Source organism: Podarcis pityusensis, assembly GCF_964106645.2.
Source record: "Podarcis pityusensis genome assembly, chromosome: 13".
Lineage (NCBI taxonomy): Eukaryota > Metazoa > Chordata > Lepidosauria > Squamata > Lacertidae > Podarcis > Podarcis pityusensis.
Genome location: NC_138038.1, coordinates 16,245,209 through 16,267,515, shown reverse-complemented (window position 1 = coordinate 16,267,515; position 22,307 = coordinate 16,245,209). Strand labels below are relative to the sequence as shown.

General features: G+C 47.1%; 2 protein-coding genes and 1 long non-coding RNA gene across 3 annotated transcripts in view; 1 reads left to right on the top strand and 2 right to left on the bottom strand.

The window, feature by feature from the left end:
* LOC308460367 (vomeronasal type-2 receptor 26-like) overlaps nt 1-22,307 on the bottom strand; it is a 37,935-nt gene that overhangs the window by 4,379 nt on the left and 11,249 nt on the right. The window contains exons 2-3 of the mRNA XM_080976657.1: nt 8,991-9,179; nt 4,157-4,236 (exon numbers count right to left, since the gene is read on the bottom strand). Of these exons, the coding sequence (XP_080832783.1) occupies nt 4,157-4,188 (32 nt within the window). The 5' untranslated portion in view covers nt 4,189-4,236; nt 8,991-9,179. The remainder of the gene's footprint in view (nt 1-4,156; nt 4,237-8,990; nt 9,180-22,307) is intronic.
* Nucleotides 140-4,644, top strand: LOC308460644. Its single transcript, XR_013978678.1, has 3 exons — nt 140-401; nt 3,177-3,353; nt 4,539-4,644. It is a non-coding gene; the product is annotated as an uncharacterized lncRNA (long non-coding RNA).
* LOC308460421 (vomeronasal type-2 receptor 26-like) lies at nt 4,308-10,918 on the bottom strand. Its single transcript, XM_080976808.1, has 4 exons — nt 10,100-10,918; nt 8,087-8,369; nt 5,830-6,693; nt 4,308-4,780 (listed from the first exon to the last, which is right to left on the bottom strand). Exons 1-4 carry the CDS (start codon nt 10,333-10,335, stop codon nt 4,520-4,522), a joined length of 1,644 nt encoding a protein of 547 aa, XP_080832934.1. The 5' UTR covers nt 10,336-10,918; the 3' UTR covers nt 4,308-4,519.

Sequence of the window (22,307 nt, the reverse complement as noted above, 5' to 3'; positions counted from 1 at the left end):
CAACAGAAGCCGTAAAATATTTTGAAATATTTTGAAACCACGAAGCTGATTAATAATAATAATATATCTCACAAGATAAAAATAAAGTGTACAGGCTGCCCTTTGGGCTTAGACATATACAAATTGTTTATTTACAGGTATTGATCTGATCCCAGAACAAAAGGTGTATTGAAATGCAGAGAAGCAGGTAGCCTGGCTTAATAGAGTTATTCTCATCATATTCAAACCTGTGACACATTTTAAACTGGGAGGGTCATATAAGACTAGCCTGACTTGGATGAGAACATCGGAATGAGAATTTCACCTCAAAGGAGAGGTGAGCTTTTAAGACCCTTCACCCCAAACTTTCAGAGATGAAGTTCAATATTCAGAACAGAGAAGGGCTTTCCACCTTAAACTAGGTAAGTTTAAGTTGTGGCTCCTCTTATGAAAGTCTTCTTGGAAGAAATTTGGTGGGGTGTGGGGAGGAGAGAACACATGAATGAAAGAAAGACTCTCTCATCTCACTGACTACACAATCAGATCTCCATTTCCCTCCTTACAAGCCAAATCTCCAGCTCTGAAATGGTGCCCCCTCCCCAACACTTCTGCCTGGAAGGAAATCCCTCTAAAATCAGTGGAACAGGCTTCTCTGTAAGCCTGGTTAGAGCTGGGGAATATTTCTGTATCACCTGATTACTTGATACATGAAGTATTTACAAGGTATTAAGAAGTTGATGGGTGGTTAGCCTTTCTTTGAAGTCTGCTTTGTCAAAAGAGGTAAAGAGGTGAGAAGCAAGTCCGCCAATAATAAGATCACCAGGTTGGTAGTATTCATGTGGAATTCTGGACAGATCATGGATGGTGCAACATGTATGTTTGCACACCATATGTGGCAGATGAAAGAGAATGGGCACAACAAACAGCAACATACTGAGGCAAATATTCTTTCTCATCTGACACACTCATTTCCATCTGGAAAATGAACCTCAGCTTCAGAACCACGCTCAGTACAATATTCTGCCTTGACAGGAACAGCACTTCCCTACCAATTCACAGATTAAAATCCTATTTTACACCTCAACAAAGAGAAAAGCAAACATCCTCCCTCTTTCTCTTCCCTCTCCCTTGCTTAGAATGGCAGGAAGGCGTTTTATGCCCAAACTCTGGCTGGTATTGTCTGGAAATCTATTGAGACATTATTCAAGAGAGACTTAGTCATGACGAGATTGATAATTACAGTTGTGATGATAACTAGGTCTCTCTACATCAAAAACAACAAAAAGACCAGAAAAAACACCAGCACATGCTTGTGTTATTTCATCAAAAGTGGTTTCTGTCTGTTTATGGGACAACAAAAGAGCATGCAAAAATAACTACAAGGAGGAAGAAAAGAATAGAACAGTGGTCCAGTCTGCTATCAGTGCTGAAAAGCTTCATCTGAAGAGTGGAAATGATAAGTCTGACCTCCAAAAATTCCACCCTGAACATCTGTTCATTAATTTACTGACAATCATACTAAGACTGAAAAATTGTGAAAGAGATTGAGTTATGACAGATGATTTGTGTAGGTGGCAAGTAAAATTAAGTATAAACAGGGAGAATTTCCTGGACGCCAAGATCCAGGTTTGGGGCAAGTGCTCTTTGGTGAGAGAACCCTAGCAGAGATTTCAAATCACAAAATTCAGCAAAGTAAAGTGTGAAAATATGGGTTGTTAGATCTGAAAAAATATACCCTCATGAGTTCCAAAACTTCCCTCTCCCCTTACCATTGAAAAGGACCACACATCTGGTCAGTGAAAACTGGCATACTTACAAATTCTTCAAAGGTCAGGTTCATGTGTTTCTCCATACACAGTCAGAAAACACAGGCAGTAACACTTGGCTTAGTTATAGTGGTGAAAGCTCCAAATTATTGGAATAGGAGTCCAAGAGAGGCTTCTTAGAGCCATGAGTTCTGAACTTGTAGCAACCAGCTAAGACCTTAAATGTTGCGCTTCTTGGGTAGACTGATAGAGAGCAATAGGCCATGTATGTTATGTAATTAGGGTGAGGTAAGCTAGTTTTTGCTGTTTTGGGGACTGCTAAAATTCCAAGAGCATCTTGGTATCTTCCTTAAATGTAATTCTAAGGCAATTCTAAGGGGCGATATATAGATGTAATAAAGAAAAAATGATTAGCAAATACAAAAAGAATGGTTAATGTATTTGAGATATCAAGATGTAAGAGAGAATTAACTTTACAATTGCCCAGATGTATTCAGTATTCATAGTGGGTCATGGAATAAAATGGTCTTTTTATTTACCAATCTTCTTGTTCCACCATTTTTCAAGAATGTGAGATAATGTTGTATTTTCTAATTAAAAGGACTTTTATTGTACTAATGTTCAAAATGCTTTTTCTCCAAAATATTCATTCAGAACTAACCAGTTCCATCTTCTGAACCAAAGCCCATTAGCAACACCACCATTGTTATAAGTAAGAACAATGAGGCCGGAGGAACATCACCCAGCTGTGAGGCGTGAAGGTCGCTCTCCTCAAGACCTTTTCCAACTGGCCTAGGGGGCGAGGCCCAGATTCACCAGCCCTACTGAAGAGGCTCCTCATGAGGCTGGAGGAACATCGCCCAGCTATTGTTTTATTGTTTTATTTGTTTTAATATGCTGTACACAGCTTTGAGATTTTTATTAAAAATATAAAGTGGTATAGAAATTGAAAAGTAAATAAATAAATTAAAAAAAAATAAAAACCAGAAATTGTGTAGCAAATATTGCCTGTAACTACTGAGATCAATGGTACTGATTAATCATGATAGTAGCAGTTCCACTGAAACCTTACTTACTGGAGAATCACATAAAAAAGAATAAGGAGAAGCTTTCTAAGCCTCCCAATATATTGTTTTCTCTTTTTCAGTGTATAACTAACCACCATTTGATGTTCTAGTCAGGCCTTCATACTTTGCAGTACCCATGACAGTTTCTTAGTTTTCCAAATGTTGAAAAAGGTTGTGGACCCCTATTTCAGAAAGACCACAGAGGATTTTTAAAGGAATTGCGCATAGGAATTGTAACAGATAAAATACAGCATGGTTATACGATGTAGAAAAAGAGAGATTAATTTGCCCATATTCTGATAGAACAAAAAACAGAGATGTTAGGGTAATTTGTTATTTCTTCTTTATTAACTTCTCCTTGCAGTTCAGATCAGGCCTCAACACAATGATGTAGCATTTGGGAGCAAAGATGGAGCCCAGTAAGCCAGCACTGGAGGCCAAGATGGAGAAGATCTCCACAGCCACCATGTATTTCCCCTTGGTGCTCAGGTACACTGGAAGAAAGGAGATCCAAACACTACAAAAGAGCAACATGCTGAAGGTGATGAATTTGGCCTCATTAAAGCTGTCAGGCAGTTTCCTGGCAAAAAAGGCCACAACAAAGCTGATAATGGCCAAAAAGCCCATGTAGCCCAGGACACAGTAAAACAGGGCAACTGACCCTTCGTTGCAGCCTAGAATGATTTCCCTCATCGCAGACTGCATGTCAGAATCAGGGAATGGGGCAGAGGTTCCTAACCACACAGCACAAATGACCACTTGGATAAGGGAACAAGAAATCACAATGGAGCTTGCCAGTCTTTTCCCCACCCACTTCCTCATTCGGGATCCTGGTTTGGTGGCCACAAAGGCCAGAACCACCGTGATCGTTTTGGCCAGAACACAAGAAACAGTCACTGTGAAAACAAGGCCAAAAGCCATTTGTCGGAGCAGGCAGCTCACTCTTTCTGGAGGGCTGAGGAAGATCAATGGGCAGAGGAAGCAGAGCAGGAGGAAAGTGAGGAGAGTGTAGGTGAGGTCCCGATTGTTTGCTCTGACAATGGGTGTGTCCTGATGTTTAATGAAGATGGCAAGGACTAATATTGTGAGGAGAAACAGAGAAAGAGCCAACAATGCTAAGCTCATGCCCAGAGGCTCTTTAAAAGACAGGAAGCTGATGGTCTTTGGAATGCATTGTGATTGGTTCCTGTGTGGATAGTGGTCTTCGGGGCATGCAACACAGTCATCCATATCTGGAGAGAAAATAATATATTCAGATGTTCTGGATAGCAACTACAAATAGAAATATCACAGATGTCTCCTTTATACATTCCAAAAGTACCTTGTATATATTGTGTCTCCTACCTTTCTGTGATGAAATCTTGCCTTGAGGACATGGAGCACAATTATAGCAGCAGAATGGCTCCCCCTCCTTCTTTTCCTTCCTGGAACCAGGAGGGCAATTTGAATTACATAGCGAAATGGGTGGAACCTGCCCATTTAAAAAAAACACACAAACATTTTAGCACACAGAAATTAGTAGTATTTTACCCCACTCCCAACTAGAAATAGGAAGACATTAAATTACTTATTCCAAACTTGGAGCCAAACTACTCATTTTTCTATTCATGCTTTTAAAAAAGTGTACTCAACCTGACCATCTGGTGAACAAATATCTCAAATGGAGCGTGATCTGTTGGAATGTAATGTTAAAGATATTCTCTTTTCCTATATCTCATGGATGTAGGAATTATGCCTCACCTGGTGAAAGCTCTGGTGCCACACCATTCTGTTGTCATCAGTGGAAATCAGCTGGCCTGGGACAGCCTCCCCACCCACTCTTCCAACCTTGACTCTCCTGAAGGAGTTATTTGGAAAAGTGACTATGTTGGTAATATCAAAGCCAGCTTCTACTTCCCTGCTCTCACTGAAAGTTACCGTTTCTCCAGCAGAGTTGTTAAAGGAGACACTCCTGAGGAAGGGATGGAGCTGCATTGAAAGAAAAATAGGAACTATGAAGTAATGCATATGTCTCTCCTTACTGACACTCAGGATGCCTCCAATATTCAGTACTGGCAGGGACTACTATGCAAGCAGAATCCAATCATTGGAAATGGTTCGTAAGGCGAGCATTCACAGAGAGAGCCAATGATTTCCTTTCTCTCCTATAGGGAAAATCCTAATGCATTCCTGACCAAGAAGAAATGAGGAAAAATGTATGGCGTTCAGTTCCCACTGCTTGGATATCTCCCACCCCATGGAAGAGAATTGTAGGGTAACTGGCCTCAAATAACCATCATGCATCTAATCAACACATGAAGGGGGTTAATGCCATGGAGCAATCTGTCCTACCAGGCTTAGTCTATGTCACTTCCCTTCACTTTAGGAGGAAATGGGCAACAAAGCCGTTTGGCTTTGGGGAAACTCAGCCTGCATGTGAATTCTCTGAACTGATCTCACCTTCTTTCATTGTAGGCTTGGATCCTCCTCTTAACTTGTGTGCAGAGAAACTGCCTGTAATGGAGCAGGACAGAGCAAAATCAGGTCCTCCTTCACTGACAGTTTCTCTACAAACATAGGTACCTATTAACAAAGAAGCAGCACAGTGCAGGATTCGCAGCTACTGCTTAACAACTGGAGGAGCAGCTTATCTGCATACGTTAAGCGGAGGATCCTAGTCTACAGTCAGTACTTGGAAATTTTCAGTGTGGTCTTCTACATTTCGATACCATACAATACGATAATTTTATTGTCATTGTCTCATACAGAACAACAAAATTGAAAATCTACATCAGACATACAGAAACCAACAAGCCTTCTATCCCTGCTATCCCAGCCTGGTTAGCTCCCTAAAAACTCTGATACCCCTTAATACAATATACTCCCATAAAGACTACCTTACACTGTGTTTAAAACCAAAATCGCATTTGAATAGAAATTGTTTCTCAGGTTTCTAGTCCTAGTCTTTATAACCCTGTACTGAAAGAGATCATTTCACTGCCCATGTCAAATAACTTGTATGTTATAATAGGCATTACCTGCCAAGGCTGAAGTTTCTGAAGCTTCTGCATCCCTCCTTCCACTGCTGCCCTGTATTTGGTCCTGGACAAGAACATGGCATGTAGAGCATGTGCTGCGGCATAAACAGCATTATAGATGCTATAGCTGTGGCTTGTTATGCTCATCTCAAAGCCAGACGAAGGGAGATTTTCCAGCTTCTCCTCACCAGTGCAGGTTCCACTGGCCTGCTCCTCTGTATTGGAGTTTGGAAATAAACAGAGAAATACCTGTGCCCAGAACTGCTTGACAAAGCCATTTCCATTTTCCTCAAAAGGATTTTGGACTTCAAGAAAGGCTTTGAATCCTTGTACCACAGTTGAATAAACTGCAAAGGAAAGGGAACCATGGAAGACTTGCATATCCATGCTCATTTGATACGTCAGTGCTGTGAAATCCACCTGTGCTGTCAGAATCCACACCTTGCCCACAGATGTTTTGTTAATATTTTCCATTTCACCTAGCACTAGCATTATTCGCAAGCGAACCATGGATGTTGTTCCGCCATAGAAAACAACTATCTTGGCTTCACTTTCCATAATAACATGATAGATTTGGATTAAGTCAGACTGCAAATCATAAAACTCTGCCAAATATGTGATTTTCAGGGTTGTCTTTGAGAAGGCCAAGCAAATGCCTTTCTGGGAGAGCAGAGGTTTCAGGGTCTGAATAAATCTCTCTCCACTGTCATTATCCACTGCGAGCAGCCCAACCCATGTCCAACCAAAGTGCAGAAGTAACTCAACAATCCCAGTGTACTGATGGGCTTCATTGGGCACCATCCTATAGAAGGAAGTGGATTGGCTTTGACCAGCATCTTCTGGAGCAAAGGAACCATAAGTGAGCTAAAAGGAATAAAGAGGCATAATTCATTAATGCAGAAGAAGGATTGTATGTGTATTCAAGGCCCACCCACCATAGAGATGAGATGAGCCAGTTGCCTCAGGAAGGAGACTCCAGAAAGTTGGGAGGGTGGCCGATTTGGCCTCCATGGAGTGCTGCCCTGCTCTGCTCTCCTTTCTTCTCATCTTCTGTCTCAAGTTCATTCTCCTTGCTTTCCTGAGCTGCTGCTGTCCCTCTCCCTAATTTTCCTTCTCCATTTCATCCCCTTTGTTTCATCACAACATTTCATCTCCTCATTTTATGACGTCCTGCCTTCCCTTCCTTTCCAAACTTCTATTGTTCTACAGACGCACAGAATCACACACAAATGCCAGAACGTGTGCACAGCTGCCTCGTGATAGGCAGGCTTCCAGATTTGTAAAACAGCAGCTTAAGTCTCCAGCCAGTAAGCCATAGGCAAAGTTGGAAGAAATGTCAATTTGCAGAATGGAGGGTTTTGTTTTTTTTTTGGTTTTTTTTTAGTAGTTGGAGTAAGGAAGCAAGGTGAGATGTGCTGTCTCCCATAAGCACAGTACCTTCTCAGTCAGGAAGGCGGAAAGCAGGACTGGGGTGGGGGTGGTGTTTCCTGAGCCCCAACGATGGGATAAATTGCAGCCTTATATAACTTGCATGTTTAGCTCTAATTAATGCATGAGGGTGTAAAGGCCCTAGAGTAGTAAGCTGCCGTTGCCAATCTTGTGTAGGTCATGCCTCCTTCACCTCCGGTGAAAGATGGGACCTTTCTGCCAACACATGAGCCAAAGTGCAACATTTGTTGGCCAATCCAGACCATTCTCTGCATGCCTCAGTAGAAGCTCTGTGCAGAACTATTTCCAAACATAAAGAGAAAGTCACCTATTGAAAATACTAGTATTGACCTTTAAAAGCTCTAAATTGTCTGAACCTCATATATCTATAGGGCCACCTTCTCCCATACCACCCACACTTCTTGGTTTATTGGGTGAGGCCAGGTCACACCTAATACATTCTGCTGCCTGAGATAGAAACCAACTGGTCCTGCCATTGAATCCTCCTTCAATATACCAATAGGACCACATCATCCACTGCACTTGGGACACCAGATTAGTTAGAGGAGTCAGGGGAGGCACTGCTCAGACCTACAGCAGAGACAAAAGGCAAGTGTGCTTAAGAAGGCGAGAGAAGGCTGCTGATCTAGAGCAGACATGTTAAAAGGCTGCTGATGGCTCATTACTATCTGTTTTGTGCTACAGAGGTTATTAAATTTGCAAAGCAAACAGGAAATACATTTTGTGAAGAGAAGGACCACCCTCCTTTTTTAGTCACAATTCTACAAAACGTTTTTGGATAGAAAAGATCATGGTGATTGTATCTTACCTGGGGAATCTTGTAGATGCTCAATATGTCTGCCATGTAGAGGGAGGTATCAAAGTCCAGTCCCCCAATTACTGCCACCAGGTGTTTCTGGGTGTCGCACTTGTAGTTGGGTATAAGTGTGGAGGGAAGGTTCAGAGCAGCCCGATAGGTCATCCTTTCATTGAAGTAACTTTCATAGATGTGGAATCCTAAGGTTATATTTGGTAAGATCTTGGGGTTCTCATTGATCTCCTTGACGGCAAATATCAAGGCCAGAATATGCTGGTAGTTCTTTGGCACAACACTGCAATGAGAATTTCATGCTTTATTTTTGAAATATATGCTATGAAAGTTAAAAAGGGGGGAATGCTTGACAATTCTTCAGCATTTTAGTGCAAATTGTACCCTATTATATATGCAAAGGAGTTTCCCCTGAAGGAATACATTGTATCCCTCTTTTATACTTGTAGCTCACTTTTATTAATTCAGTGGTACCTCAGGTTACAGATGCTTCAGGTTACAGACGCTTCAGGTTACAGTCTCCGCTAACCCAGAAATAGTACCTCAGATTAAGAACTTTGCTTCAGGATGAGAACATAAATCGTGTGGCAGCAGCACAGTGGCAGCAGAAGGCCCCATAAGCTAAAGTGGTAGCTCAGGTTACAAACAGTTTCAGGTTAAGAACGGACTTCCAGAACGAATTAAGTTCTTAACCCAAGGTACCACTGTATATGCATTTTTACGGAAACTTTACATCCGTATAGGCATTTTTGTATACATGGCTAGAAGATTGCACTGCAAAATCTGGAGAAATATAATTTTCAAATGAAGGCTCTGTTTTGGTTTAGATACCTTTTTAGAGCAAGCAAATTTTGGTAGGTTCATATTTAAAAGTGAACTGATTTGTAAGAACTGAGCAGCCTACCTTAAAGTAGACACCAGCTCACTTGTTCTGATCTTCAACACAAAATATAGCTTAATATTTAAGCCTCAGCTGTCCACTTTCACTTCAGCTTTCTTTGGTTTTCCCCTCACACCTCCCTCCTTACAGTTAACTGACAGTTAACTGCCATTTCCCAACTGCCCCAACTGACAGTTAACTGCCATTTCTTGGCTGATCAGAACCTTCAGCCAATTAGTCTGTTGTTGCCTGGGCCAATTGGAATAAATGGACCTGATCCAGCCCTGTCTATAAATGAAATTCCCTCTCTTCCCCTGTCACCAGTCCTCTGTCATCGAACAAGCCTGCACCATAGTGACAGCATAAGGCTACAGACATTGACAGTCACACAGAGACATCAACAGAAGCCTTAAAATATTTTGAAACCATGAAGCTGATTAATAATAATAATAATAATAATAATAATAATAATAATAATAATATACCCCCTTCATCCGAAGATCTAACATGATAAAAATAAAGTGTACAGACTGCCCTTTGGGCTTAGACATATAGAAATCATTTATTTACAGGTACTGAGCTGATCCAACAAAAAAGCTGTATCAAAATGCAGAGAAGCAGGTAGCCAGGCTAAATGGCGTAGTTCTCATCATATTCAAACCTGTGACACATTTTAAACTGGGAGGGTCATATAAGACTAGCCTGACTTGGATGAGAACATCGGAATGAGAATTTCACCTCAAAGGAGCGGTGAGCTTTTAAGACAATTCACCCAAAACTTTCAGAGGTGAAGTTCAATATTCAGAACAGAGAAGGGCTTTCCATCTTAAACTAGGTAAGTTTAAGTTGTGGCTCCTCTTGTGAAACCCTTCTTGGAAGAAATTTGGTGGGATGTGGGGAAGAGAGAACACATGAATGAAAGGAAGACTCTCTCATCTCACTGATGACACATTCAGATCTCCATTTCCCACCTTCCAAGCCAACTCAAAAGCTCTGAAATGGTGCCCCCTCCCCGACACCTCTGCCTGGAAGGAAATCCCTCTAAAATCAGTGGAACATGCTTCTCAGTAAGCCTGGTTAGCGCTGGGGAATGTTTCTGTACCACCTGATTACTTGATATATGAAGTATTTACAAGGTATTAAGAAGTTGATGGGTGGTTAGCCTTTCTTTGAAGTCTACTTTGTCAAAAGAGGTAAAGAGGTGAGAAGCAAGTCCGCCAATAATAAGATCACCAGCTTGGTAGTATTCATGTGGAATTCTAGACAGATCATGGATGGTGCAACATGTATGTTTGCACACCATATGTGGCAGATGAAAGAGAATGGGCACAACAAACAGCAACATACTGAGGCAAATATTCTTTCTCATCCGACACCCTCATTTCCATCTGGAAAATGAACCTTAGCTTCAGAACCACTCTCAGTACAATACTCTGCCTTGACAGGAACAGCACTTTCCTACCAATTCACAAATTAAAATCCTATTTTACATCTCAACAAAGAGAAAAGCAGAAATCCTTTCTCTTCCTCTTCCCTCTCCCTTGCTTAGAATAGCAGGAAGGTGTTTTATGCCCATGTTTAGACTCTGGCTAATATTGTCTGGAAATCTATGGAGACATTATTCAAGAGATACTTAGTCATGGCGAGATTGATAATTACAGCTGTGATGATAACTAGGTTTCTCTACATCAAAAACAACAAAATGAAAAAACACCAGCACATGCTTGTGTTATTTAATCAAAAGTGGTTTCTGTCTGTTTATGGGACGACAAAAGAGCATGCAAAAATACCTGCAAGGAGTAAGAAAAGAACAGTGGTCCAGTCTGCTATCAGTGCTGAAAAGCTTCATCTGAAGAGTGGAAATGATAAGTCTGACCTCCAAAAATTCCACCCTGAACATCTGTTCATTAATTTACTGATAATCATACTAAGAGTGAAAAATTGTGAAAGAGATTGAGTTATGACAGATGTGTCGGTTGCAAGGAAAATTAAGTATAAAAAGGGAGAATTCCCTGGATGCCAAGATCCATGTTTGGGGCAAGTACTCTTTGGTGAGAGAACCCCAGCAGATGTTTCAAATCACAAATTATTCAGCAAATAAGGCGTGGAAATATAGGTTGTTAGATCTTAAAAATATACTCCCATGAGTTCCAAAACTTCCTTCTCCTCTTACCATTGAAAAGGACCACACATCTGGTCAGTGAAAACTGGCTTACTTACAAACGCTTCAAAGGTCAGGTTCATGTGTTTCTCCATACATCAGTCAGAAAACACAGGCAGTAGCACTTGGCTTAGTTACAGTGGTGAAAGCTCCAAATTATTGGTACAGGAGTCCAAGAGAGCCATGGTTTCTGAGCTTGTAGCAACCAGCTAAGACCTTAAATGTTGCGCTTCTTCGGTAGACTGATAGAGAGCAATAGGCCATATATTTCTGGATAAAGCCTGCTGGTGGGGCCTATGATTCTAAAGGTTGTAATTAGGGTGAGGTAAGCTAGTTTTTGCTGTTTTGGGGCCCTGCTCAAATTCCAAGAGTGTCTTGGTATCTTCCTTAAATGTAATTTTAAGGTAAAATGGTTCTGCTTGGTCCTGCAGTCTCTCAATAACGTATTTGCTTCTATTTGCTGCTTTCACTTCTTATTGTAGGATTTCATCTGAATGTGGTATGTAGGGCTGCTGTCAGGGCTGATTTTCCCAAAGGGCCCAGCTCATCTTTCCAGACAACATAACCCTCAACTTACCTAACAGGTATAAGCCATCTCTTTTACTTGTTTGCCTATGGAGGATCATAGGCTGGGCCCCTATGGTTAAACTAGAACTCGAAAACCCCACTCCTTCCTGATATGCTAGCATCTCTCTCGTCTCCTTTACATGTCCTGCAGCATTGGGAAATTAACCCTGAGAAGGTGTTCAGAAACCACACATTCTTTGCAAGTTCTGTGTGAGTGTCTGGAGGCGGTTGGAGGATAGATTGCAGCTAACAGATTGAGGTTGAATCCTGACAAGACAGAAGTACTGTTTCTGGGGGACAGGGGGTGGGCTGGTGTGGAGGACTCCCTGGTCCAGAATGAGGTAACTGTGCCCCTGAAGGACCAGGTGTGTAACCTGTGAGTCATTTTGGACTCACAGCTGTCCATGGAGGCGCAGGTCAATTCTGTGTCCTGGGCAGCTGTCTATCAGCTCCATCCGGTACGCAGGCTGAGACCCTACCTGTCCTTGGAATGTCTTGCCAGAGTGGTGCATGCTCTGGTTATCTCCTGCTTGGACTACTGCAATGGGCTCTGTGTAGGGCTACTGTAATGGTTCTAGGGGTTGCTCGTGCATAAGCCGGTGCAAACACCTGGCTGGATTGCCTGTGTGAATCTTTTCTGTCCAGACAGCCACTCACCCGTGGCTGTCTCAATCGCTGGCAGAATCCGTCAGTGGGCATTTCTTAAACTTCTTCCAGCAAAGAAGCTCTTTGACGCCTAGTCTCCTCCTACTCTCTCTGCGCGAAAGCCTTCTGCGCAAGGAGGGCGTAGGCAGCGGAGGACCTCTACTCTCCCCGCTGGTCCCTGCCAAGGAGTCATGGGACCGCCTCGCCGCTTCCCCCATCTGCCCCCCTTCTCCACTGGTGCTACACTGATTCTCTTCCCCAGAAGATTGGCTGCCTCTTCCAATCCCGGGATGCTCTCCGGAATCCCTCTGGATTTTGCTCTCTCCCTCCGGCACTGATGGCAGTTCCCTGACATCCACCTCCTCCTCAGGACCCCCCCCACCCCTGGCATGATTTTCCAGTACAACCTCCTCTCTCTCCTCGGTCGACAATGCGTGGAATCCCCTGAAGGAACTGTCATCATCTTCTGAGGATTCAAAACCAGCCTCCCATCCGCTTGGACTTCTCCCCGCTGGTTGAACCTCCCAGTCTGATCCTTCTCCCTCGGACACCTCCCCTCCCTCCTCTTCGGAGGCAGGGAAACCCACAAAGTCCCCTTCGTCGTCTGTGGGTCCAAATTCTTCCTCCCAGAATCTAGCTAATGGTTTGGGCTTCTCCGGGAACAAACCGTGGAATTCTTCCACCAGATACCCGTTAGTGATTGATTCAGCCGGGACCCAAGTGTTTTCAGACCTAGGTTCCCCCTCCCAGGCTTCCAAGTACTCTACCTGGCGACCTCGCCAACTTGAATCGAGTATTTCCGTGGCTTCGTTACAGTGTTCCCTCTCCTCTACCCGCGGGTGGGTGGTAACCCCTCCCTCCCGTCCCGGGAATTCCCGCTCCTCCCTGTAAGGTGAAAGTAGGGACCTATGGAACACCGGATGTATCTTCATGCTGTCAGGCAACTTGAGTTTAAATGCCACGGGGTTAACCTGCTGTATTACCTCAAACGGCCCCAGCCGCCTAGGCTGCAACTTCTTGCACCCTCCCTCTAGGGGTTACCCTTGGGACGACAACCACACCCTGTCCCCCACCCGTATGGCCTCCCCCTCCCGACGGTGCCTGTCTGCCTGCCTCTTGTAGACTTCCTTGGCCCGCTCCAAGTTCAGCCTGAGTTGCTGGTGTAAGGCCTCCATTTCCTCCACAAATTGCTCAGCCGCAGGTACACTCCATCCTTCCTCCCCCCGCCCCAGGAAGGCCCTAGGGTGACACCCGTAATTGGCCATGAAAGGGCTCATTTCCGTGGACACGTGTTCAGCGTTATTGTACGCAAATTCAGCCAAAGCTAATTTCTCTACCCAATCGTTCTGCCTCTCGCTGACATAGCAGCGTAGGTACTGCTGGAGTATGCCGTTCGCTCTTTCGGCTTGTCTGTTGGTTTCTGGATGCCTCGCCGTCGAGAAGCTCACCTCGACCTGTAGCAAGCTCATGAGTCTCCGCCAGAACCTGGAAGTAAATTGTTTCCCGCTATCTGAGATTACCCTCAATGGAGTCCCATGCAGTCTAAAAATGTGATCCACAAACAGCCTGGCTGTCTCCTCTGCCGTTGCTGCATGTGAGCAAGCTACGAAATGGCACATTTTAGTCAGTAGATCGACCACTACCATGACCGCTGTCTTGCCCCTTGACTTGGGCAGATCTGTCATTAAATCAATGGACACCACCTCCCAGGGCCTTTCCGGTGTAGGTAAGGGTTCCAGTAGCCCCGTGGGGGCAGCCCTTTCCCCCTTTGCCCTCTGACATCGGTCGCACCCTCGTACATATTCTCTTACGTCTTCCCACACCTTTGGCCACCAGAACTGCCTGGTGACAAGTAGCATGGTCTTGTGCTGTCCAAAGTGCCCAGCTGTTGGGTTGTCATGGAGTTGTCTAAGTACCTTCCCCCTCAAAGTCTCCCCTGGTACATTCAGCGCCCCCTTATAGTACAGTAGTCCTTCTTTTTCCTCAAAACCTCGATTGACTTCCTTTCCGTCCTTGAGTTCCTTGATTTTTGTCTGAGCAAACTCATCGTCTCTGGTGAGCCCTGCCAGTTCTCGTTTCCCAACCAACGCTCCCCCCCCCCACACCGGTCCTCGGGGAACACGTGCCTGGTCTCTGGTGGCCCCTCTCCTTCCATGTACTCCGGTTTCCAGGAGAGAGCATCTGCCCTTACGTTTTCCTCTCCCGGCACGTATCGGATCTCGAAGAAAAACTTGGCGAACTCCTGAGACCATCTGATCTGTCTCTGGTTGAGGACTCGTGCGGTCTGCCAGTATTCCAAGTTCTTGTGGTCAGTTCGGACCTGGATCTTGTGCCGCGCCCCTATCAATAGATGTCTCCATTGCCAAAATGCCGTATAGATCGCAAGCAGTTCTCGGTCATACACCGTGTAGTTTTGTTCTGACTTGCTCAGCTTCCTAGAGAAAAAGGCACACAGCATCCAGTTCTGCTTGGCTCCAGGCTGCAAAAGGACCGCCCTGATCGTGCGGTCGGACGCGTCCGTCTCCAGTCTCATGGGCTTCTCCGGATCCATGTGCAGGAGCTGCTCTTCTGAGGCGAACGCCTTCTTCAGTTTTTCAAAGGATTGCTGCGCATCCTTTGTCCACGCGAACTTCTTTTTGCTACTAAGACAATGGGCGCTGTCAAGTGAGCGAAGTTCTTTATGAACTTCCTGTAGAAGTTGCTGAAGCCTAGGAACCTCTGCACATCCTTTCTGTTTTGGGGGGCTTTCCATTCCAGCACTGCCTTCACCTTGCCCGGATCCATGGCTAGTCCTTTGTCTGACAACCTGTACCCCAGGAACTCGACCTCCCTGGCGTGGAATTGGCATTTTTCCAGCTTGACCCACAACTGATGCTTCTTCAATCTCTGTAGCACCTCCCTGACGTCTCTGACGTGTTGCTTTTCATTGTCCGAATAGATTAAGACGTCATCCAGAAAGGCTACGCAATTCTTGTACAGCAGGGGCCCCAACACATAGTGCATGAAGGCTTGAAAGCAGGCTGTCAGGGAACTGCCATCGGAAGGAAGGGAGGTGGAAGGGCTCACACAGGTTGGGAGAGACTCAGCAGCTGAAGAGGGAACCAGTAGGGGGGAGAAGAGCTGAGCTGAGGGAAAGTGAGCAGGAGGGATGGCTCCGAGACACTTCCAGCGAAAACAGTGGGGAGGTTTCAGGACCTCCTGTAGGGACACCCACTCCTCGCCGGAAACTGTCACGCAGAGAGTCCAGAAGACGTGTTTCCGTTAAGGAGCTTTTATGTTGGAAGCGATTCCGAAAGCAACCACTGTCGGAATCTGCAAGCGACTGACAGAGCCATGTTTAAGGGGCTCCGTTACAGACAGAGGTTTGCAAACTTGACCAAACTCTGAGGGACTTGGATTTTACACACAAGCAGCTCATCGTCCCATCACAGCATTCCGACAGTCTCTGTGAGCAGTTTGTGCAGGAGAAGGCATCATGAGCAACCCAGCCGGAACCGGAGAAGCAGGAGCTGGAGCGGGTCCAAGCCTGGAGGAAAGGTACCGGGCGTTGGAGGTCCAGCTAGCGCTGCAGACGGCAAGGCTCGAGGAGAGGAGGGCTCAAGATGCAGAGAAGGGGAAAACCACCCCGCTCGCCAGAAAGTTGCCAGGATTGGTGCAGAAGTTTGGGGGGGAGGCCAAGGACTATCATGCCTTTAGGACAGAGATGCAATATGCCCTTAATCTGCAGTTTGATGACTTTCCCGACGAGGAATCGCGGGTGGCTTTTGTGATTGGGCATCTCGAAAAGGGGGCGAAAGACTGGGTGAGGCCCCTGATGGCAACAAACAATGACATCCTGAAGGATACGAGGAAGTTTTTTCGTGCTATGGATTTGATGTTTTCCAGCGATATTGAGCAGGGAGTGGTACGCAGACAGTTAATGGCGTGCAAACAGGGGAGCCGATCTGTGCGTGAGTACTGGACTGAGTTTACCATGTTGATCCATAAATTGGGGTGGGATCTATCGGCGGAACCCATTCAAATGCTCTTTGAAGAAGGGCTTTCTTCGGCTGTGAAAGACGAACTTTCCCGGGTGCCCAGGGCGGAGTCTATGGACCAGCTGACCAAATCAGCGCTGACCATAGGAGCGCGCCAAGAGGCGAGAGCCTTGGAGAGGCGGGAAGGGAAGGGGGAACGTTGGAGGGAGCTTCGCATTCCAGAGATTCCAGAGCCACCGTTCCCGCCGGGAGAGCCGATGGAAATTGGAACAGCGCGCGCGCGCGCAGTTTCAAAGCCCAGTGAAGAGCGGAAGAAGGAGGGAAAGGGCGCCAAGAAATGTTATCTCTGCCAACAGCCAGGTCATTTTGCCAGAGTCTGCCCCCAAAGAAAGGAATGGCAAGGAATGGCGGGAGCTGTTGGGGAGAGGGAGGAAAAGGTACCGGAGCAAGTAAAAGCCAACGCCTGGCTGCCACCGTCGGGGCACAGCAGCCAGGCCAAAGAGCAGTGAAAGTGCCCACGCCGGAACCTCCTAAACCCGCCCTAGTGATAGAGGTGTTACTAGAGCTGCCTAACGGACACCCACTAAAGATAAAGGCGCTATTGGACTCAGGCAGCTCCTGTAATTTCATGAGTAAGGAGTTTGCTGCTGAGCACCAGATACAGACTATCCCTTTAAGTAACCCTTTGCAGGTGACCACGATCGATGGAAGGGAGCTGCTGGGAGGAGAAGTCAGCCAGCAGACCGTCCCAATGATAATGAGGGTAGCAAGACACACTGAGCTAATAGCGTTTAATGTGGCTACCTTGGGAGGAGCTCCCATTATTTTGGGGATGAGCTGGCTAGCGTTACATGATCCGCTAGTGGGCTGGCATCAGACAGTGGTCTCCTTTGGGTCAGCACATTGTCTAGAACACTGCAAAGAGCGGGAGGCTCAAGGAGGGGCCAGAGCCACTCTAGCAGGGACGGAAGTAACGGAGAAGGGGAAGGTTCCCCAACAATACGCCGACCTGAGCAACGTCTTCAGCGAGAGGGAGGCAGACAAACTACCCCCACATAGGCCCTTTGACTGTCAAATCAATTTACTCCCTGGGGCACAGCTCCCTGTAGGCAAGCTGTACGCCATGTCAGACAGAGAGATGCAGGAGCTAAAGGAGTTCATTGACAAGAACCTGAAGAGAGGGTTCATCAGAGAGTCCAGGGCGGTGGGGGGCAGCCCAGTGTTTTTTGTGGACAAAAAAAACACGGACAAACCCAGGCTTGTAGTGGACTTCAGGGCCTTAAATGCAGTGTCAGAACCAGTGACTTTCCCAATGCCCAGAATTGATGACATTTTGACAAGGGTCAGGAAGGGAAAGATTTTTACTAAACTGGACCTGAGGGGGGCGTACAACCTGATACGAATAAGGAAGGGGGATGAATGGAAAACCACCATGTTCACCCCTTTGGGGGCATTTAAATATTTAGTTATGCCCTTCGGCCTACAAGGAGGCTCCGCGTGCTTTCAATCGTTTATGAACCACGTCCTGGGGCCTTTGCTTTACAAGAATTGTGTGGCCTTCTTAGATGACGTGTTAGTATATTCAGAGACTGAGGAGCAGCATGTAAAAGACGTCAGGGAAGTGTTGGGCAGACTGCAAGCCAATCAGCTGTGGGTGAAGCTAGAGAAGTGTCAGTTTCATTCCAAGGAGGTGGAATTCCTGGGGTACCGCTTGTCGGACAAGGGATTGGCCATGGATCCTGGCAAGGTCCAAGCGGTACTGGAATGGAAAACACCGAAAACAAGGAAGGATGTGCAAAGATTCCTTGGATTTGGAAACTTCTATCGGAAGTTCATCAGAAATTTTGCCCACTTGACGGCTCCCATTACGGACTGTCTCACCAGTAAGAGGAAATTCGTTTGGACGGCGGAGGCGGAGCGAGCTTTTGAGGAACTGAAAAGGGCGTTCGCTTCGGAAGAACAGCTCCTGCATGTGGATTTACAAAACCGATGCGAGTGGAGACGGACGCATCAGACCGGGCTGTGGGGGCGGTGCTTTTGCAGCCTGGGAAGGAGGAGTCAGAGTGGAGACCGTGTGCCTTTTTTTCGCGAAAGCTGAACAATTCTGAGAGGAACTACACGGTGTATGACCGAGAACTACTTGCCATTCATGAAGCGTTCAGGAGATGGAGGCATTTATTAATTGGGGCACAACATAAGGTGCAAGTGTGCACGGACCACAAGAACTTAGAGTATTGGAGAACGGCACGAGTGCTCAACCAACGGCAAGTGCGATGGGCCCAGGAGTTCTCCAAATTTCACTTTGAAATCTGTTATGTGCCAGGTCCAGAAAATGTTAGGGCGGACGCTCTCTCACGCAAACCTGAATATTTGGAAGGGGAGGGGGCACCCGAAGAGAGACATGTCATCCCAGAGGACCGCTGGGTGTGTGGGGCGGCATTGGTGGGGCAAAGAGAACTGGTAGAGGAAACAGAGAATGATGAATATGCCCAGAATAAGCTCAGAGGTCTTAGGGGTGAGGGAGAGGAACCAGGTGGTTTTGAGGAAAGAAATGGAGCGTTGTATTACAAAGGGGCACTGTATATCCCCGAAGGAGACTTAAGGGGGAGGGTACTCAAGCAGTTGCACGACAGCCCCACGGCGGGGCATTTTGGACAACACAAAACCATGTGGTTGGTCACCAGGGAATTTTGGTGGCCTAAGGTGAGGGAAGATGTACGGGAGTATGTAAGAGGGTGTGAGCAATGCCAGCGAGCCAAAGGGGAGAGGCGGGCGCCGGCGGGGCTATTAGAACCCTTACCAACCCCAGAACGACCTTGGGAGGCAGTGTCGATAGATTTTATGACTGATCTGCCGAAGTCCAAGGGGAAAACAGCCATCATGGTGGTGGTAGACCTACTGACAAAGATGTGCCACTTTGTAGCCTGTTCGCATGCAGTCACGGCGGAAGAGACAGCGAAGTTATTTGTAGAACACATTTTTAGGTTGCACGGGCTGCCATTGAGGGTGGTCTCAGACAGGGGAAAACAATTTACTTCCAGGTTCTGGAGGAAGCTCATGAGCTTACTGCAGATGGAGGTCAACTTTTCGACTGCCCGGCACCCTGAAACCAACGGGCAGGCGGAAAGAGCAAACGGTGTCCTCCAGCAATACCTGAGGTGTTATGTCAATGACAGAGAGAATGACTGGGTAGAGAAGTTGGCGCTGGCGGAATTTGCCTACAACAATGCAGAGAATGTGTCCACAGGGATGAGCCCCTTCTTGGCTAATTATGGGTGTCATCCCAGGGCATTCCCAGGGGGAGGAGGGGAGAGATGGAGCGTCCCGGCAGCCGAGCATTTTGTAGAAGAAATGGAAGCAATCCATCGTCAGCTCCAACTCAACTTAGAAAGGGCGAAGGAAGAATACAAGAGGCAGGCAGACAAGAACCGAAGGGAAGGTGAAACCATAAGGGTGGGAGATCGGGTGTGGCTGTCAACCCAAGGGTTGCCGTTCAAAGGAGGTTGTAAGAAATTAAGACCCAGGAGGTTGGGTCCCTTTGAGGTCATTCAACAAGTCAACCCAGTGGCTTTCAGGCTCCGGTTACCCAACCACATGAAACTGCACCCAGTATTTCACAGGTCGTTACTGTCACCGTATGAGGGGGGACGAGAAGGGATGTCCACTCGGGGACCGATCATAGAAGAAAGGGAATGCAGCAGCCATGTGGCAGAAATCCTCGACGCCAGGTGGAAGGGGGATCAGGTGGAGTATTTGGTAGCGTGGGAAGGAGAACCGGAGTCAGAAAACACTTGGGTAATGGCAGAAGATATCAATGACGAGGTATTGATAGAAACGTTCCATCAAAGGTTCCCAAGGAAACCTCAGCCTGTGGAGAGGTTCCGGAGGGAATACTTTGGGACCACCGATGAGGAGGAGGAGTTGGAAGGATTCACGGATTCGGAAGGGGAAGGGGAGATGGACTCTGAGGAGGAGGAGTACTTCGAGACCAGGAACCGCAACAGGTGGAGAGAAGTGTTCGGGACATCGGAAGGTGAAGGAAGTTCCTTCCGGGGTTTTGCCTCCTCACCGCCCATAGAGGAGGGGGCGGGAGGGGGTGAAGGGGGCCCTGGAGGGGAGGTGGATGTCAGGGAACTGCCATCGGAAGGAAGGGAGGTGGAAGGGCTCACACAGGTTGGGAGAGACTCAGCAGCTGAAGAGGGAACCAGTAGGGGGGAGAAGAGCTGAGCTGAGGGAAAGTGAGCAGGAGGGATGGCTCCGAGACACTTCCAGTGAAAACAGTGGGGAGGTTTCAGGACCTCCTGTAGGGACACCCACTCCTCGCCGGAAACTGTCACGCAGAGAGTCCAGAAGACGTGTTTCTGTTAAGGAGCTTTTATGTTGGAAGCGATTCCGAAAGCAACCACTGTCGGAATCTGCAAGCGACTGACAGAGCCATGTTTAAGGGGCTCCGTTACAGACAGAGGTTTGCAAACTTGACCAAACTCTGAGGGACTTGGATTTTACGCACAAGCAGCTCATCGTCCCATCACACAGGCGGACCCCGATTGTAATCCAAATGGCATGACTAAGTACTCAAAAGGCCCCCAGGGGGGTGAACATGGTCGTTTTCCATTCGTCCCCCTCCCTTATCCTAATCAGATTGTATGCTCCCCTGAGGTCCAGCTTGGTAAAAATCTTCCCCTGCCTCACACGTGTCAAAATATCGTCAATCCTGGGCATTGGGAAAGTCACGGGTTCTGACACCAGGTTTAGGGCCCTGTAATCCACGACTAATCTGGGCTGATTAGTTTCTTTTTTGTCCACAAAGAACACTGGACTGCCTCCCACCGCCTTTGATTCCCTTATGAAACCTCTCTTCAGATTCTTGTCAATAAACTGCCGCAACTCCTGCATCTCCCGGTCGGACATGGCATACAGCTTACCCACTGGTAACTGAGCCCCTGGAAGCAGGTTGATTTGGCAGTCAAATGGCCTGTGGGGGGGGGGCAGTCTGTCTGCCTCCCTCTCGCTGAAAACCTCCTTCAAAATCAGCATATTGTGTTGGCACCTCCCTTTTTTGCTCCAGGGCCACCCCAGCCATCCTGGCCACAGTCCTTCTTGGTTCCTTCCCTCCCAGACAGTGTTCTAAGCAGTAAGCTGACCCAAAGGTGACTGACCGCTGATGCCATGACACCACTGGGTCATGTATTGCCAGCCAGCTCATACCCAGTATTATCGGGGGTCCTGCCAGCGTGGCCACGTGAAAGGCAATGGTCTCCGTGTGTCTGGAGACACTCATTCGCACTGGCGGTGTCTGGTGTGTCACTTCCCCTCCCAGGAGTTCCCTGCCATCGATGGTGGTCACCTGTGAGGGAAAATCTAGTAGCAACAGGTGGAGTTGGTGCTCCAGAGCAAAGTCTCTGCTGAGGAAATTACATGAGCTGCCAGAATCTAGCAGCCCCTCCACTTTGACGGGGTGCCCATTTGGGAGTTCTAGCACCACCTCTATGGCTATAGCTGCCTTGGGGGGGTCAGGCTGGGGCACTTCTATTGGTTGCTGGCCTGGCTGCTGCCCCTGCTGGTTGGCAGCCAGGCATTGTCGTTTCCCTGCACCTGCTCTTCCTCCCCCTTATCGTCGTGGCCTGCAGCCCCCATCATGCCTTGCCAGGCTTTTCGTTGAGGGCAGACCTTTGCAAAATGTCCCAGCCTCTGACAGAGGAAACACTTCTTGGTAGTTTTCCACTCCTTCCCCTCCCTTTTCCGACCTTCCCCACCGTTTGAAACTTCGCGCGCGTGTGCTCCATCAATTTCCATCGGCTCCGCCGCCTGGGAAGGCTCCCTCGGCATCTCCGGAATGCGGTTGTCATGGAAACGTTCCGCCCTTATCTCCCGCTTTTCCCGAGCCCGTGCTTCCTGGCGTACATCAATCGCAAGCACAGCCTTTGTGAGTTCATCCATCGACCGCGGGCGGGGCGCTCGGGACAACTCGTCTTTCACTCTGGGGGCCAG

What these genes read in the sequence shown, in the direction of transcription:
- LOC308460421 (XM_080976808.1), bottom strand. Translation starts at nt 10,335, where the DNA reads ATGAGAAAGAATATTTGCCTCAGTATGTTGCTGTTTGTTGTGCCCATT. An exon ending in CATCAACTTCTTAATACCTT is followed by an intron (nt 8,370 to 10,099) that starts GTAAATACTTCA and finishes TTCTCATTGCAG; the next exon opens with TGTTGTGCCAAAGAACTACC. An exon ending in AGAAACTTCAGCCTTGGCAG is followed by an intron (nt 4,781 to 5,829) that starts GTAATGCCTATT and finishes CTTTCAATGCAG; the next exon opens with CTCCATCCCTTCCTCAGGAG.